At 45.0% G+C, this 18,554-nt stretch overlaps 2 protein-coding genes across 5 annotated transcripts in view; both read right to left on the bottom strand.

Moving 5' to 3' along the window:
- Window positions 1-1,988: 1,988 nt before the first annotated feature.
- Window positions 1,989-14,392, bottom strand: st14a (ST14 transmembrane serine protease matriptase a). Its single transcript, XM_030380346.1, has 19 exons — window positions 13,949-14,392; window positions 11,081-11,240; window positions 10,509-10,639; window positions 9,862-9,932; window positions 9,498-9,661; window positions 9,335-9,370; window positions 8,815-9,064; window positions 7,873-8,015; window positions 7,390-7,493; window positions 6,930-7,042; window positions 6,522-6,655; window positions 5,932-6,036; window positions 5,382-5,492; window positions 5,092-5,205; window positions 4,776-4,898; window positions 4,209-4,392; window positions 3,589-3,860; window positions 3,242-3,378; window positions 1,989-3,053 (listed from the first exon to the last, which is right to left on the bottom strand). The coding sequence occupies exons 1-19, from the start codon at window positions 13,988-13,990 to the stop codon at window positions 2,892-2,894; spliced, it is 2,556 nt and encodes an 851-aa protein (XP_030236206.1). The 5' UTR covers window positions 13,991-14,392; the 3' UTR covers window positions 1,989-2,891.
- A 715-nt stretch (window positions 14,393-15,107) lies between these two features.
- aplp2 (amyloid beta (A4) precursor-like protein 2) overlaps window positions 15,108-18,554 on the bottom strand; it is a 74,514-nt gene continuing 71,067 nt past the window's right edge. For all 4 annotated transcript variants that reach the window (XM_030380356.1, XM_030380353.1, XM_030380355.1 and 1 more), the window contains 2 exons: window positions 17,638-17,793; window positions 15,108-16,905 (listed from right to left, as the gene is read on the bottom strand). In XM_030380356.1, the coding sequence (XP_030236216.1) occupies window positions 16,804-16,905; window positions 17,638-17,793 (258 nt within the window). In that variant the 3' untranslated portion in view covers window positions 15,108-16,803. The remainder of the gene's footprint in view (window positions 16,906-17,637; window positions 17,794-18,554) is intronic.

Genomic DNA, 18,554 nt, shown 5'->3' with positions numbered 1-18,554 from the left:
TAGGGTCGTTTTAGACGCAGAGACGTAAGCACGTAATTTACACAAGGGACTTGTTTTAGACAAGTTTTGATTTACGGTTCCCGTAAGGTTCCTTAAGGATTGCGCGTGTTGCAAGGGGATTCTCCGCCAGAACAGTAGGGGGAGCAACGAACGAATCTGTGGGCGTGGAAGTGGAAATCGCTGGCTTGTTTATATTTATAATCATAGCCTCGGAAACGTATTCTCAGCAGGGGGTGCTGGAAAAAAAAACTCAGCCTGGACTAGACTCGCAACTCGCAACATTGATAAAAAAGATATATAGCAGCGCAGCTCAATTACACCAGTGCATGCGCGCACAGTCGAAAATCGATCGTTGTGTTCACACCATGGTTCACATCCAGCTGCTCACAGAACAAGTTTAGCGCGCCACCGCTCCCCTCACACTTTTTCATATAACTTTTTTTCAGCACTAGGTCATATGAGTATTAAATAAATGCTGCGTCTCAAAATGCCTTGGACAGCAGCGACGATGACCCGCTTTGCCACGGGCCGAAACAGTGCGGAGCGACCACAGCCAGAGCGAACACAGCGGGGCAGAGGAGTGTCAGGAATAGTCTTTTGTGTACACATCAGTACGGCCTATTTGCACTACTGTTTAGTGGCAATGCAGTGTTTTATTCTATGCCTTTTAATTTTCGTGTATTATTTCAATGAATACAATTTATTTATTTATTTATAAAAACAAGATCTGGTCTTCAAATCTTTTTTTCCAAACATAGGTCGGGTTTGTGTTTATATTCGGACCAATACGGTACAGCGGGCGCTCACATGACGTTAAGCATTTCCTGGTGCATAATGTGACGCTTCAGAACCTAAAATCCCGTTTCTCCCCGTTGACACAACACATAACCGGCGTTTTCAGAAATCTCCACTTTGGCCGGAGTTTTTAGAAATAATCGTTTTCTGTGATAAGACAGGGCCTCAGACAGGGGGTGCGGCAGCACCCCCAGCACCCCTACTTCCCGCGGTACTGTTTATAATCATCATAATTCGTTCTTGTGTTTTCTTCTTCTCCTTCTTCAAAATTCTTCATTCGCTTCTGTCACGGCCTTTTAAAAATGGCGCTATTATGCTGTAAAACCGGAAATGTGAGACTCCTGAAAGGATGTGGTTGGCTGGCCAATCACAGTCTTTGCGAGCTGCGTAGGGCCGTAGTGTTTAGTCGCATAGTCAGGAATTTGGGCCGACGCACTTAAGCACGTAAGGGGGGATATTTTACCGCGCAAGGGGGGGTTATGTATCTTACGTGCTTACGCGTTACGTCTAAAACAGAGCATATATCGGCCTTCACTCTAGATTCCAAACTCACCCCAAAGTACAGAACCATGGGCCTCCCATTCACAGGGCATAGGGTTAGGGAATGATTCGCAAGATAAATGACTGTTCCTGTAACGGTGGACTTGGTAGTTGTAGAAAATAAAAATAGCTAGTCACATATGTCTATCAGTAAATTTGAAGTTAGAGAAATTGCTTTAGGGTTTGTAAACTTTCCGATTTTTCTCAATCAGACAAACACAGCAGAAAAACAGCTAAACCGTCTCTAATAATTCATTGCAGGTGCACAAATCCTATTCTACAAATCACACATTTAGAAATGTATACGATCACATAATTGCAGTTGATACAGATGCAGTGAATATGGTGCAAAAATCCATAAAATATAAACAAAATAAGTTGTTGGCATTGCATTTCAAGCAATCCAATTGACTGTGATTTTCGAGTGATCTGATTGGTTGATTGGGATTCACGGGTCATTTCAGGAGGAAACGGTTGGCTTCTAGTTCTCTGCGACACCAATAATACTCTTGTCCCTCTTATATGAATTGGTGTAGTTAGAGCTGGGTATTGGGTCGGTTTAGCCAATTTGACCTGCCAGCAACCTTTCCCAATCAGAGAACTCGTTATCCAGGGATATGATGAACTAATGCATTCGCACAAAACACATGCCATTGTGAGAAACCTGCATGTAAGATATTTTATTTAAAAACACTATAAAAACAACACATACACAATACTCATGCTCATATTGCCTTTAGTGCATGATAGGGTTATACAGGTAGAGAAGATAAAAGTTGAAACTATAAGGGGTCTACTCTCCATGTGATTTCATGGCAAAACAGAATGTCCAGCTGGTCGGATAGAAAACCTAATAATCCAAAGCAGTTACACAGAAGCGCTGGAAGTTCCACACTAACGTCTCTCTTTGGCTGATCATTATCCAACATCCAAACAAATAGAAGAACATAAATATCAAACCATATTCCTGAGCTTCTGTTAAGATTTATCACTCACACACACACACACACACACACACACACACACACACACACACACACACACACACACACACACACACACACACACACACACACACACACACACACACACACACACACACAGAGAAGAGAAAACTATTCACATTTTGACCATGCACTGGGATGGAAAAAAAAGTGGTCAGCAGTTGTGTAGGGGAAATGAAGTGAAGAATTGTGCTGCAGTTTTCTATTGTTCTTGGTGTAACATTATTCCTAAGGCCTACGATAAGGGACTGCTCCCGTGTAGCACATACCCTATGCCTTTCTGCAGCACAATGTAAAATAAAGGACAGCCAGACAATCAAATAAAAACACAAAAATAAACACTATTTACATCTTAAAAATATTAAAACAAATCTGGAAGTTCATTAGACAAAAATAAAATAAAAAAAAGAAGGAACAATTTCAGTTCATTGTCCACGGGGGATTTGATAGGTGGCGGTGGAAGACTTCGTCGAGCGATCCAGGTTTGGTTTGGTCTCTCAGATTAAAAGCCTCTCTCTCTCTCTCTGGGTGGGTGATGTCCGTGCTCGTGCGCTACACTCCGGTTTTCTCTTTGATCCAGCCTCTGTACTTGGTGACGCGGGTGTAGATGCCCGGCTTGTTTTTCCGAGCGCAGCCGTCTCCCCAACTCACCACCCCGGCCAGGAACATGCGACCTCCCTTGGAGGGGCTGGAGAGGGGCCCGCCGGAATCCCCCTGGGAGGAACACACACAGACAAAAGACGTGTGTGAGCACTATGTATGCTGCCATGTTAAATACCTGACACACATTACATTTACCCTTAGCAGACGCTTCTGTCTAAAGCGACCTACATGATGAAATTATCTGTTTACCTCCTCCCTGACAAAAGAGAAAAGGACAGACAAAGAAATGCCGGTAGTACCTGACAGGCGTCGATGCCCCCAAGCAGGACCCCAGCACACATCATGCGGGAGGTGATCTGATTCGCCATCAGATTGTTACACACAGTCTGGTTGATGATCCGGACCTGGGCCTTCTGGAGCACGGTGGCCGCCAGGCCTAGGACACACACACACACACACACACACACACACACACACACACACACACACACACACACACACACACACACACACACACACACACACACACACACACACACACACACATTAATATAGTGCTGCGAAGTTCTGTGAGGAACTATGGCGTCCCGACTATAATTCAGATATCAAACAATAAAGAGCATGGTTGTGGTGGTCAGCGTCTCACCTCCCTCCCGGGTGGCGCCCCAGCCTGTGATCCACACCGAGTGGCCGGGGGGGAAGACGTGCTGCGCTGCGGGCATGCATATGGGCCGGATGTGGTCGCTGTACGGAACGCTGCTGGACAGCTCCATCAGGGCGATGTCGTTGTCGTAGGTGTACTCGTTGTAGTAGGGGTGGGGGATGATCCGCTTCAAGGTACGGCGCTCCGCTGTCTTCCCCGTCTGCCGCTGGACGTGCAGGCCCAGGTAGGCCTCCCAGGTCCCAGGCTGGGAGAACCTGAGCACGCACACAAACGCACCCGAGTGACACCGACGGTAGGTTAGTGGGAGTAAAAGTCTTGAGGAGGCCCAAAGCGCATTGAGCCGCCGTAGGTCTATAATGTGTTTGGATCCAGTAGTCTCAGATACAGCAGTCAGACTACGTTATAGCAGAACTTCTGGGTGTTAATGGCACAGATCCTTGGCTGGAATCCAGAAATTTAAAGAGGCAAGAGTACCGCCTTGTTTCCTCCCCGTTTCTACTGAGGAAGAATCAATTCCACGAGTGGATGAAGTCGATGGAACATCAACTTGCGAACGATTAAAAAAATGAGAGTGAAACATGAAAGACGGTGTGTTCCTTTACCTGGATTTGCCGTTGTCTTGGACGCAGTGGGCGGCGGTGACCAGCCAGCGCTCGCTGATGATGGAGGCGCCACAGAGGTGGCCGTGATCCTTGCTGTGCAGACTGACCTGCCAGGGGAACTCCCCGGCCACTGCGTCCTGGCCGCCCACGATACGGGACGTTTTGAACAGACTCCGCCCACAATCTGCAGACAAACATACTCCGTCAGCCTCTGGAGCTTTGGGTGGTTTACCCATGATGCATTAGCGATGGTTCAGCTTAGGTATTAGGTTAGAGATTGTTAAGCTTAGGTATTTGGTTAGAGATGGTTAAGTTTAGGTTAGTGGTGTTTCATTTGAGGTATCAGGTTAGAGGTGGTTCATTTAGGTATTGAGTTAGTGGTGGTTAAGTTGAGGTATTAGGTCAGAGGTAGTTTGTAGGGTTGGGGCTAGGGTTAAAGTTAGAAGTGGTCAAGTTGAGGTAGAAGGTTAAAGGCGGTAAAGATGAGGCATCAAGTAAGTGATGGTTAAGTAGTTAAGTATGTAAAATAGTAATATAAGTATTTAAACACTGAATTTCCACGCATACCGCAGTTTGCTTCATCAGATTTATCTTCACAGTCATCTTGCCCGTCACATTCGGGATTGACCTTGCTGATGCAGAGATTGTTTTTGCACTTGTAGGTCGCATCGGTGCAGGTCATACTCGTAGCTGGGGTCGGGAAAAAACAGAAAGAAAGATTTCAAGCACTGAATGTGATGAATCTGAACCGTTTGCCTTGACGTAGTTTAGGCTACATTTGGAAAATGAAAGCGAAAAGTTTAAATATGATTATTCATTTTAATAAAAAAAATATGTCTTTCAATATTTATTTTAAGCTTTTAAAAAAAAAGAAAAAGCATACATCTGCTACAGTCGAGCTCGTCCGATCCGTCGCCACAGTCGTTTCTTCCATCACATTTCTTCTTCTCCAGAACACAATTATCGTTCTGACAGAGAAATTCGCCAGCCGTACACCCTGCACAGAACCAGGAAAGAACAGTATGAGAACTGCACCGTCTATGTTAATGTCCATACGTCTGTCTGTCTTAACTACGCGTGTCTGCGTGTGCGTGTGTGGGTGCGTGTGCGTGTTTGTGCGCATTTGAGTGAATATGTTTGCGTGCATGCGTCTGTGTGTGTGTGTATGCTCACCACAGCCGAGTTCATCAGTATTATCTCCACAGTCATCGACCCCGTCACACTGCCAGAACTTGGGCTTGCACAGGCGGTTCTTGCAGGCCAGATGCTGAGTAGCATTGCACACTACAGAAGGGGGGGGGGGCAAAGGTTAAGCGGGCAGCATACTTTCAAAGAAGTCCTTTTTTTTCCCCATTCAGGTGAACTGGTTTTATACTTAATACAGTTTTGAGTTGTTCCATCAATTAGTTTGAGCGCCGTCTCCATGGAGACAGGAAATCAGAATTCGGAATGCAGAAATATATATGTGTTTTGCTTGCTTTACCATTCTATTCCATGCTAACCATACAAGCTATGCTATACTTCTTAAGGCGCGCATGCTCATCCCTCAGCATGTATTACTTCCGGCGTTCATTTCAGTTGTAGTGGTAGTAGTTAAATGGTTGGTGATATGTTCCTCCAAGACCTCATGAATCTATAACCACAAGCCACTTAAAAGGCTCTTTTATTCTTTCATGCGTGGGGCCAGGTTGTTTCGTCACTCTTGATTGGACAGTGTGCTTACCGCAGTTGCGCTCATCGGTCATGTCTCCACAGTCGTTCCAGCCGTCACATTTGAGGTTGAGGTTGATGCAGATCTGGTTCTCACACAGCAACTGTTTAGGACAAGCTGAGGATCCGAGGAGACACAGTCGTCAGAAACGCAGAATGCCAATCTACGGTCAGATACGAGTTTATATTACTGCACCCCGATATCAGGGTTCGGAGCAACCTGCAAAACCAAAAGAGGAGGAAACTCCTGCCTCCTTGAGGAAGAATCACTCCCCCGAGTGGAAAGAGAAAAAAAATTAAAATAAAATTACGTTCTGAGTCATAAGTCGACATCCAAAAGTGGATGTGGACATGTTTTAATAATACGGGATGAATGTGATTTTATGAATAGGATTTCCGTGAGGTGGATCAATTGTGGTACCAGGTGTGTCTCTCTATACGTGAACTTACGTCAGAGAACCAAGAAGAGCCAAGCAACCTTAACAAGTGTGTTTAAACTTCAACATTTAACCTTCAAGATGGCGGCGAACATGTATGCGTGTCTAGTGCTGAGCTACGCTTCAGCGTCAGGACCACTACATTTCCCAGAGTTCTCAGACTTACGGTCCAGCGAGTTGATGGCCTTGTAGGTGACGTTGAAACCTCGGTCCACGTACGAGTGGTCCGAGGAGAAGGTGACTGTGGCCTGGTTGTTCTTCACCGTCTCCACCACATGCCCTGTCTTCTCCCCGCACAGCCTGGTGTGGACAGACACATGAAGTTAACAGACTAACACGACAGAGACGTTAGAAGCGCCCCAGGTTCGACCCTCGAACGGCAGTCCTATTCCACAAGTCATTCCCAGCCTCGTTCAGATAACTTTCCTGCCCGTACATAAAAAAACACACATCTCAGAAAACCCAATAAAAAAAATGTAGGGTGGGCATTGAGGAGGACTATGCTGGAGCTCTCTGGCCCTTGAAAACTAACACTAACGCAAACACACACACATGCACACACGCTGACACCTACTTCTTGGAGTTCACCTCCACGTAGTCCTTGTTGCACTTTTTGCTGTTCCCCTGGCCCGGCTCATTCAGGAAGAACTGAGTGAACGTCAGTGAGATCCACTTCCCAGAAGGCACCTGGAGAGAGGGGAAGGATCACATTCATCAGCTGTGGATCACAAAGATTGATGGACTAAGACCATTTCATTGATAGACTGCATATAGTATATAATCTTTATTGACAGTCTTCATGATCCTTATAAGATCTTATTATCATGGTTTGGTCCTGACTCTTACATGTACCTCTGTTTGGGTTTCATTCTCATTATTGTTATGAGTGTACGACACCTGAATGTCTCTCCATGAATTGATGAAGGTTTCTTTCATCTTATCTTATATTCCTTGACCCTTCCCAAACCAGCACTTGGATTAAAGCTTCAGGGGTAAATGTGAAACGGGTAAGCAATGGGTGACCGGCAACTCACCGTGATAGTCCACACGCAGACAGTGTTGGGCGGGTAGTAGTTGGGGAAGTTGGGCGACGTGAACGTTCCTCCTGCAGCGCTAAGTGCCCCGCCACACTTCATCCCTAGACAAAAAAAATAAAACAAGGTCACAGGAAGTAGCAGCGCTAGTAAACGGTAAATGGAATGCATTTGCATAGTTTTTTTCTAACCAGGGGTCACTTTACAATATTGCCTTACATTCACCCATTCATGAACACATTCACACCCTGACGGCGGGAGCAGTAAGTGTTAGGTGCCTTGCTCAGGGACACCTCGACACTTTAAGCTAGGAGGAGCCGGGGATCGAACTAGCAACCGCGCGGTTACCAGTCAACCCGCTCTACCTCCTGAGCTACTGCCGCCCTACACCTAGTAGCTCACAGTGTCAGAGGTGGTGGATCTCGGAAGGAGGGAGAGTCTTGGTTCTATAGATGTGTGTGTGAGCGTGTGTAAAGTGTGTACCTGGTCCGTCCTTCCGGACCTGGGACACGTGGGCTCGGATGCCGGGGTATTCCCCCTCGTCGTTGGTCACCAGGGTTACCAGCATGACGTTATGAGAGGACAGGAAGGTGAGCGGGTCACTCGGTGAGTAGTGTCCACAGATCCTGCCGGGGTGGAAACACAAAAGCCACCTCTGTTAAAGATGAAGGTCACGTATAAAATAAGCTTTTATTAAACAGATCAACTCTATTAATCCCAGACTTAAAATTGGACCCAGCAGCAGAATCACAAGATTTTTCTTTGTAAAAGCAAAGGAACGTAAAATAGAAAATATTCCAAGAACTACAAAAATAAAAACAAATTTGCGTAGTAAAAAATTAGTGTTAACCTGAAACCAAAGTAGGCAAACAATAAACATTGTGCCATGCGTATTGCACCTTTCAAAACTACATTTAAACTTAAAGTTCTTAATAGAGGAACAACTAAAGTAATAATGGACATCTTGCCAATAGAGGGCGATAGAGACAACATGAACTCTACTACACTGTGATCTCAAGTGAGGTGGCCATATCCAACCTCACAGGTGGTGGTAGAGAGTAGGCTTAATGATGACGCTTTTTTTTTTTAGCATTGTGATCATTGAATCATACTTCTCAACACTGCAGGACACTGCCACATATTGGCAACAACATCTAATAAAAAAAATAAATAAAAAAAAAAGTATTCTAAAAAGTGTATCTCTCGAGTCCCAATATAGAAGTATTTCATACAGCGTGGGTATTGCAGCTAAATAATAAGCAAGAGAGGAGCTGTGTTAGGGCATATTCCCTTGTATTTGGAGTCCTTCCTAGCCCCTTAGAGGCCTACAGGTCGGGGGGGGGGAATCTAAAATGTGGCTTGTGAACCTCTTCCAGACCGTAATATAATGGACTCGACCACCCGATTGGGCCTGGGTCCACTCACTCTTCCATGGCGCGGCTCTCGATGGCCACCAGGGAGTCGTAGATCTTGATGAAGTCTTTCTTGCAGGTCTTGTCGGCTTCTTCGGCCTCCAGGTTGAAGGTGTCAAAGTCCAGCTTGACCACGTGGCCAAGGTCTGCCCGCAGCTCCCACTGGACTAAGGTGTTTGGGGGGTAGGGGGCGTTGGGGAAGCCCGGCGACTCGATGGTCCCGATTCGGTTGTCCTTGGCGTGCTGGGCGAACTGGACGTGCCCTGCGGGAGAGCGGCCACACGCAGAAAGACGTTAGCGCTTTGCCGCGGCCCATCATCATGGTCACAACGCCGCCTGGCATGTGATCTAACAGTTAACTCAATGTGTACTGACGGAAGAGGCCGGTCGTTTGACTCCAAGCTCTCAAAATAATAAGACACACTAAATGCTTAAAGGGACTTGAGTCAGGTCATGTCAGGGAGCACTAGAGAGCAGGTAGTGACTCGTCATCTCGACTGGATAAAACCCCGTTTAGAAAGCCGATTACTCACTGTTGAAAGACGACTTCAAAAAGCGTCCGTCCATTGCTGTGAGAATGATGACAAACAAACAAAAACAAAACAGTGTAAACAAAACAGTACAAACATGTCATAGTATCTCATGAGCAGACTTCAAATAAATGGTCAAACATTCAAATAAAGACGAAAGAGACACCTGAAGACACAACTTCGTCGAAGACCAGAGCGTTGCCGGGGTGTTTCATAGTGCGCTGATCCTTCTTCACCAGATTGTTCATGTTTTCAATGGCCTTGTTCACGGATAATACCTGGCCCATGGGCACGTTGAACTCAGACATGTAGTAGGCAATGATGCCTTCACTGGAGGGAGGGAATGTGTTGTTATACGACGTAGGTGGAGAGTGCGTGACATAAACACAACTATAGATATCTAATGAGCATCACAGACGCAACCACGATTAGCTAGCTTTTGACCACAACTATGCGATTGCTACACTAACAACATCACACCTTGTGGTAACAGAGCAGCCCTGTAAGATCAAGTGGGTCTCATGTCTTACCTGAAGGCCCGAATGGTGGAGCCCACGTAGTACTTGGACAGCTGAGGTTGCCTTAGGTATATCGTCTTTAGCTGGAACAAACAGAAACACATCAGGGATGTTCTGTTGTGTCGCTGAGGACAAGGCTTGGTGATACTGTTACTGTATGAGAATAGTAATTTACCAAACACTTTTATCAAAGGCGACTCAATGAATTCAGATACTGGTCATTAATGAGCAGGGCATGTAAGCTCACATACAACGATACACCTCATAAAAGAGAAGATGGGGGTTAGAGGCAACTTGCTTATAAATGCTTCCAGGTAGAATTTGGACATTGGGGATCTAGGCATCATATTAAACACGATGGTCTTGAGATCGTGTTTAACACTGATGGTCTGGAAATCATAATAAACATTGATGGTCTGGAAATCATGTTTAATACTCTGAAGGTCCGGACATCATAATAAACACTGATGGTCTGGACATCATGTTTAAAACTCTGAAGGTCTGGATATCATGTTCAACACTCCTTCATACTCCTTCCTACTAAACATGGGCGTCCTGAGATCATATTAAACTATGATATCTGGCTGTAGTCTCGACATCATATTAGACATGGGGGTCTGGAGATCATAATCAACACTACGGAGTTGGCTGGTGCCTACCTGCTCTGTCACCTGCTTGGCCAGGGCCTTGAACTCGCTGCTGTTGGAGTTCTCGTACTTGTCCTCAAACACCTGGTTGGTGATGCGCATGATCCCGGAATAAATCTTCCTGTCACGCCGGTCCTGACGGACTGCAGGCCGGCACACACATGGGGTTAGATAGGAGGGGAACGTTGTCGTGAAGTAACATGCCAGCATTCGCACTAGCGTAAGCGTCACATATACGTGGTTTGTTCTCGTGCTGGGCCCAGATGTTCTTCCTCGGTGCGAGGAAGAGCGACACAGAGATGGGGACTGCTCTAGACTCACCATACCCGCTCGTTCATTCTACACCAATAATGACCCATTCACTTGAATTATTCATCCTATAATAAAGACCATCCATCCTTCCCGTTCCCTTGACCATTTAGTTGGATGCCTTTATTCAAAACAGGGAATTATATTATGGACACGTCGGTATGGGGCAGGTAGTTGTTATGGCGTCTTTCTGAGGGGGGCAAGGTCGACTAGGGGCTTGAACCTGGGACCTTTCAACAGGGTGTGGGCTGTTGGGAGTGAGACCCGCTACTTACAGTGGAAGTGCCAGACTAGCAGGCCGGTCATGAGCGCGAGGACGGCGGCGAACACGACCACGCCGACCACGGCCCCGACGCGCCCGGGAACCTTCTTCTTCTCCAGTTGCTTGTTGTCCGATGCTGGCAGGAACTGCACCGACGTGTCCCAGTCTTTGTCCTGAAGGGGGAGGAGGATAAAGAAGAGGCGGACAACGTGAGCTACATACAAGAACTGCGTTGCCCCCAGTTGAACCTAATAGGCATCTGCACGTAATATCGTGGCCACAATGAACGCATGTGTGCATTGTGCCACACCAAGTAGTGAGTACTCATAGTTGACTTCTTTTGGTTTAAAAATGTTGCCAACAAATGTCTACATCTTATTAGTCAGCATCTCCTTCAACCACATATGGACACATGACGCAACCCCAAGTGGAGTCCCGACCCATGGGTGTGGGATTGGGAATGCGGCCCTAAGCTGTGGGTCAGGTGTGGTGTTATTATTTATTGGACTGTTCTCGGCAGGAAAACTTCGGGAACAGTGAGCCTGCGGGAACAAATAACAACAACCTAACTTTTAGGAACAACAACAGGAACAGGACGCTACTCAAGCGTGTTTGTGCCTGCGCCAGTCTGGAATGTGGTAGCAATTCTCAGAGGATTCTGCTATACCCTCAGAAGGAATATATTAATTATTTTGCCTCATATGCTATATGAATTGGATGAGCGTGGGAAAACACTGAGTCTTAGTGAGTATCCTGAAGATACCCTGAAGGGATCATCGGATGTTCTCTGCGACCGGTATACAAATATTCCATGTACAATACAATAAACCATTGAGGATCGAGACTGCCTTAATGGTTAGGCAATGGTGTGCAAATTGTGATGCTAAATGCCCTAAGTGTAAAGTGTTAAATAACAACTTTGGCTACGGGCTTATGGGAGGAATCACAGAGTGAAAGAGTACAAACCTCTTTGCCGAAGCTGGAAAAGCAGGTGTTCTGCAGACCAGCTCGGATTTGTATTACTTTCCTCAAGACCTAAATAAAAGCCTTACACTTTATTCTGTGTTTTCCTGATCTCTTTCCCTGTAAGAGTTTAAGTGTTTTAAGTACTTTCCACAACACAATCTAAACAAACATGGCCAACGGTAGACGCTTTCCTTTTCATACTAAAGTCATACATGCTTTGTTCTCCTGTTGATTCAGGCTTTGTGTCACAATCGTATTAAGACGGCAGTAATCAGCTTGTGCTCGAGTGTGCGTGTGTGTGTGTTCTTATGTGCGTGTACGAGTGTGAAGTCGGAGCAGCCACCTCTATGGTTGGAGGCAGGGTGTGGGGTGGGGTGGTGGTGGTTGGTGTGAATACAGCAGGGTTGAATACGTTTCTGTGTGTACAATCCCGTCAAACCTGTTGAAGAGGCAGGCGGCGGCTGTACCGGAGTCATAACAAGTTTCTGCTCCACTCAAAAAGATCGAATTTCAATTTTACGACACACACATGCGCTTGTGTGTTGTTTAATTTTAAACGTCTCTAGCAACAGTCAATAAAAAGACAGGACTTATTGCTGTAATGCTGTACCTGTCCTACAAAATACCATTGAACAAATAGCTGCAGACAGACAGACAGGCCCACACACACACACACACACAGGATAACTGTGCTTGTATAACAGGAGACTGGCTCTAAACATGTACCAATTCACATGCCCTTTTTCTGAGGTCATCGTGGGGACCGCGAATCCCAGGGAGCTAGTTGGCTGTAGAATGGTTGGAATAAATGTCAGAATCCGGAAATTAATGAATGATTGTCATGAATGTAGTAAGTAGTGCCCTACAACTTATTTTCCCTTTGAGGGCTTTATTAATAGAGAGTGAAAACAAAAGGGGTGTCAAATGGCATGCTATTTTTACAAGGTGGGCGTTGAGTTAACACAAGGGGATCCTCTTTATTGGGGCGAGAGAACCTGACATGTCACAACAAGGCCGGGATTCAGAAAGAACCCGTCAAAGCTCTGAGGGACGGGCAAGCTGCCCGACCTGCTCAGAACTAAAGCATTCACTTCACGTGAGTTCAAATGCTAGTTCATTTCACTGTCTCCCGGAAAATAAGAGTTACTCCAGAGGCCTTAATGATCGTACTTCAATACTCTTTGGAATAGTGACAGTCACAGACTTGAATACACTAGTTAGTTAAGTAGTTGTTTATATCATTATTCTGACTTTTTTCCCAATGTTTGGCTTCCAGCAACCATACTGCTCAATGAAGGCTCCAGGATCTTGTTATCTGGCAGGCAGGAAGTGGCACTGGGGACATTCATACAGGAATGGAGCCAGGGCAAGGTCTTGAGTGTGGCAGGATCATCATGGGTGTGTTATACTGGTAAGATGTGCTGGAGGTGTTTATTTGAGAAATCGACCTAGCTTTGCGCAATAGAACTCGAGATCAACTGCCATTACACACACACACACACACACACACACACACACACACACACACACACACACACACAGTAGTAGTAGCACTACCTGTGTTTCTCAATAATAGTATGCTAATAAATCTACCGTATTTGCCTGAACAAATTATGTGCCATATGTTTCAAATAATATTTATTTCCCAAGCAGTTTTAAGAAGCTTGAAACTTGACTAGGTCAAAAACTGCCAACCATTGAGGACATCAATAATTGCAGGCGTAGGCCTACAGTGGCATTTATATGCAGCCATCCTCCTAGTTCAACTCAATGGGTTGGTTTGGAGCAGCCTCACATTATAACTGTCTGCCCACCTTAAAGTCTGTTTATCCACAATAACAAGCAGAGAATACGTTCTTAGGACGTGCCAATGTTCAATACTGTGAGGGGAATAGTTGCTCTACAAGTCTCCTACCGGCTTGGGGGTATATCTCATCCCGCTGTCCATGTAGTCCATGTTGTGTCCCCTAGAGTCCAACAGCTGTAGCCCAAAACCTATAGTCCAACACCTGTAGTCCTTCACCTGTTTTGATTCAAAACAGGCTGGAGTACACCCTACTCCTCCTCTCCTTCTCGCTTCTGTTTGACTTTTGGGTTTCTTCGAAAGTCGTCCGGCAGGCCTTACGACGCCGATCTCCTCCTGACGTTTGAGGTAATTGGAGATCGCGAAACTAAGTCAACACGGATTTGGAGGTCACAGTAAACACCTGTAGAGCTATTAACCTCAAGTAATAATTAAAAGAAATGCAGAAATCGTGCAATCCGTGTTTTCTATCCTGGATATTCCCGAAAGTCACCCGGACAGAAGAATGTCGCCTACCCGAGTGGGTCAAACAAAAATGTTTTCCGGGAGTGCAGGTTTCTGTGGGCGTGGTCAGAATGCCGAAACCTTCATGACGTCAGGTCACCTGCGACAGGTGAATTCATCGATCAGGTTTTTGAATGAAAATACATCGATTGGCTATATCGAAATCCCTCGTCATTAAGTTAAAGCTTAACAAGAAATTGGTTTGAATTGTGTCCAATAAATATTGGATTTAACTTTGGTGGTGATAAAGACTACATAATAAAGAATAGGAATTTATGATGTAGGCCTTTTTAGTAGGCTATATATTTTTACTTGTTGATACATGTAGAGTAGGTCTATGCCTCCATCCAGTTTTTGGTATCAATAAAACGTAGCGCATTGTGCATAAAAGCGCCGTAAGATGACTCATGTTTTGACTCAGATCAATTCGACGAGTCATGGGTTTCTGTTTGCTATTTTAGACTCGGCTGAGGGGAACCCCGCCCGCATGAAATAGCGTTAAAGGTAAATACTAATTCTAGGTCAATTTTTCCCGCCCAATTCCTCATAAACTTCTAAACCAATTCAAAAAATACGAAATGGTTTCAAACAGTAGTCCGCCAGTTTCAAATAGTAAATAGTCGGTGTATTTTCACTTAAATCAGAAGGTTGACGTCACAAATGCCCCCCCCCCCCCCCCCCAGTGAGTCATGTTTGTGACTTTGTAATCTCAGCATATCTTAAGACATAATACTGTATTAAGTGGTTAAGAAAAGACAGACTCGTCCATATGGAAGTGGTGAGTTTATTAATGTGTTTCCCTCCCCTGTAATCATAAATCGGTTTCAACAAGTGTCATTTCCATCACTAATATGCATATAATATTAATAGCCACCCTCCCCCCAATCATATACCCAGAATCAAGCTGCAGGAACTGGCTGGAACCGGTCGGCTGCATAGTGAGACAGCCACATACAGAGACACTGTCACAGGAAGAGAAGAAAATAGAAAACGAGAAAACAAACAAACTTAAAAATAGATTTCATATATCATTTCATATAAGAACAATGCACACCACAGGTTTTCCTCTGGAAAAGTCAGGATTGCCACATCAACTATACAGGCATACAAAGATAATACTAAGAGAGAAATATCAAGAAACAAACAACCCTACTTATTATTCTCGGATTCTGCTAGTGTTTGTTTGTGCCGTTTTTAAATCACTTTATCGTTCGGGAAACCAGCCGTCCAAGCTATGTCTGTCTATCTGTCTGCATAGTCCTCCAGCTCACATCACCTATCCCACAATGCACTGTGTTCCCCACGGCTCTGTGCTTCATGAACAGCAAAGCATACCGGCCCGTTTGTCATCATATTATTTTGGATCAGACTGTGTTACCTGTCTGCGCAAGAGCACATCAGGTTTTCTTTGTGGATGTTTGTGGCCTACGTTCTGGTGCCTTCACATAGGGCGTTCGGCATTACAGCCATGTTTAAATTGCCCTGTTTGGGGTGCGAGATCTGTTAAGACCTGAAAAACGTAGGGATCAACTACCGAATGTATCGCCAACTGAAGATCGTAAAAGCCGTTGGCGAAGCATTCTGCTGTCACACAGCAACACAACTGATGTTCATCTAGTATGGCCATGGCTGGGTGGGGGGGTAGGGGTCATAGGTCATGTATGTGAGCTGGGGGAGAATCTGTGCACACGCATCTCCAACCGCCATTTCCCCAACATGTGCCCTCCACTTTCCAGTCGACCACTGCTCTGCTCTTTTCTCGCTGAAAAACTTGTTCTTATATATATATATATATATTTATATATATATATATGAATTTAATCCATATCTGTATATTTTGTTATCATAACAAAGAACGAAAGAGAAAATAATGGATTTATGATTCTGTGTTCATCATATTGTTGTTCAACAGTTGGTTGACTGTACATTTGAATTGGTACAAAGCACCTTCATATACAAGCACTCCAATTCAGGACGAAAACAAGAAGAGAAAAGAGCGAGTCGTTTTGAGAATCCCCATCAGGAACCGGACAACCAAGCGTACTGCTGTCTGCTACTAGGGCGGCCGATTGGGTCAGCCTCTCAAACACACATTTTTTTTACTTTAAAATTTACTTTACACTTTTCAAATACAAACAAAAATCACAGGAAGAAATGTTATACATCTTGATCTTGGTAATTACAGAGAGTTGCAGAATAACGTCTTCCAGAATGCAAAAGAAAAAGGTAGATACATCACTTGTGCTCTGTATTATTTTTTTCTTTTCAAAAGGAAAAATGATTTAAGAGAGAGCTCTATTGTACAACAGTAGCAGTAGTAGAAGTATTAGCGTTATTCAAGGATTTAATTTTGAACAAATCTGTAAATGAATAGTGGATGTATGCAAATGAGTTTCGACAATAGCGTTATGTTATTGGTCAGTAGTATGCTCCGCCTCCACTTTGCCCCCCGGTGGTGGGAGTTAGATCTGCATCTGCTCCAGGTATTTGTAGGTGGGGTTCTCGTAGCCATGGTTCTGCATCTTGCTGAGGTGGCGCTCTTCGGGGGTCAACATTGGGTCAACCTGTCACAGGGATGGTAGGGGGGGACCATGGTTAGAGAAATACTTCAACGCTAATGTGATGTCACACAGTTGATTTGTTTACCTCAAACTTTTCACCTGAATGTGACCATTTACATTTTATTCAGATACAGAGGTGCGTTCAAAGTCGCAAACATAGGCGAACGCTCGCGAACGATTTCTGTTCTGTTAAGCGTGCCGATCTAAAAACCTTTCAAATTGTATTGTTTAAAGTCAACGCTGCTAATGTTCGCCGATTCTGAACGCACCTCAGATCATTAAGGATAGGGTTATCCATCCGGCCCTAATATCTCAGACATTGGGAATGCCAGTACTTTTGTCCACGAGTGCAACACCACAACAACCAGCCTATCCTTAGGCCCCAATCCCATTTCTACCCCTTACCCCTTCCCCTTACCCCTTCAAAACAAGGGGGAGGGGTAAGGGTAAGGGTAAGGGGTAAGGGGTAGAAATGGGATTGGGCCTTAGTCTCTCGGAGAAGGAATCCCTCTTCTGTGTTTCTCAATCTGGTTGCTTGCCCTTGAGAGGTGCTCAGGGTTCTGGGGGTTGTCTCTTTTTGCGTCCAATGTGGCCCGTGAAACCATTTGAAACCCTTACTGTGATCATGTGTTTTACCAATAACATTTATTTAACTACACATTCCTTCCACTAGGGGCGCCACCACTTCTGTATTATATTCCACTCCACTCCGAGTCGAGGTGAACTCGATCCTACCTCCACGATGCCATGGCTGATAGTTCCATAGTGCCTCTTCCTCAGCAGCATCAGGCTGATCACAATCACCGTTGCTATGGCTACGGCGATCACAAGCAGTCCAATCAGAGCGCTGCTACCGAAGCTGAAGTCTTCTCCTAGAGGCCGGAAGGATTCCTAATGGGGAGAGTGAGTGCAGGGGGGAGGGGGAGAGAGAGAGAGAGAGAGCGAGAGCGAGAGAGAGAGCGAGAGAGAGAGAGAGAGAGAGAGTGAGAGAGAGAGAGAGAGAGAGAGCGAGACAGAGACTGTCAGGGAGGAGATGACAGCACTGATACCTTATTTAAACTCTTAGTGAAGTTGTTCCCAACCTTTTTGGCCCTTGACCCCTTTTTGCAATTGCTATCCCAATATGCATCACAATTATGATTAGTCGTAGTTTGCTTGTGGCTATTAATCAATAATCCGTTCATATACATACATCAATATACATACATAGTATATATATAGATATACACACAAACACAGGTTCAAACTTTTAACTCTTTCTTGATAAAGAAAACGCACCATCAAATGTGCATCAAATATCTATTGCTTGTTAGTCAATCTGCAGCACCCTGTGTTTCCCTATAAGCAGGCAAACACAAATGGGGGCGGACCCCAAGGTTGGGAAAGACTGTCTTAAAGCAAACCACAAGGATGACATCAGTCCTTGAGGACATCACTTGGCACCATTTCGAGCCAATCAGAATCTCCCATCTTAAAATAGCCTGTGTTACACCAGGGAGGAAACCTCCCTGTGGTTGGGGTCGGGGTTAGGGTTAGGGTTATTTGATCTTCTTATTTCGACAGTCGAGCTTGTTTAGGCTTAGCCATTTTGAATAAATACTACAAACTTCTGTAAGCGGATAACTAGAAGACTAGAAGCTTCCTCTGGTGAC

The sequence above is a fragment of the Gadus morhua genome, chromosome 16 (assembly GCF_902167405.1).
Source record: "Gadus morhua chromosome 16, gadMor3.0, whole genome shotgun sequence".
Lineage (NCBI taxonomy): Eukaryota > Metazoa > Chordata > Actinopteri > Gadiformes > Gadidae > Gadus > Gadus morhua.
This window is presented reverse-complemented; position numbering and strand designations above follow the sequence as displayed.

What these genes read in the sequence shown, in the direction of transcription:
- st14a (XM_030380346.1), bottom strand. Translation starts at nt 13,990, where the DNA reads ATGGACTACATGGACAGCGGGATGAGATATACCCCCAAGCCG. An exon ending in TTTGAAGTCGTCTTTCAACA is followed by an intron (nt 9,065 to 9,334) that starts GTGAGTAATCGG and finishes GCTCTCCCGCAG; the next exon opens with GGCACGTCCAGTTCGCCCAG. An exon ending in GGGGCATCGACGCCTGTCAG is followed by an intron (nt 3,054 to 3,241) that starts GTACTACCGGCA and finishes TGTTCCTCCCAG; the next exon opens with GGGGATTCCGGCGGGCCCCT.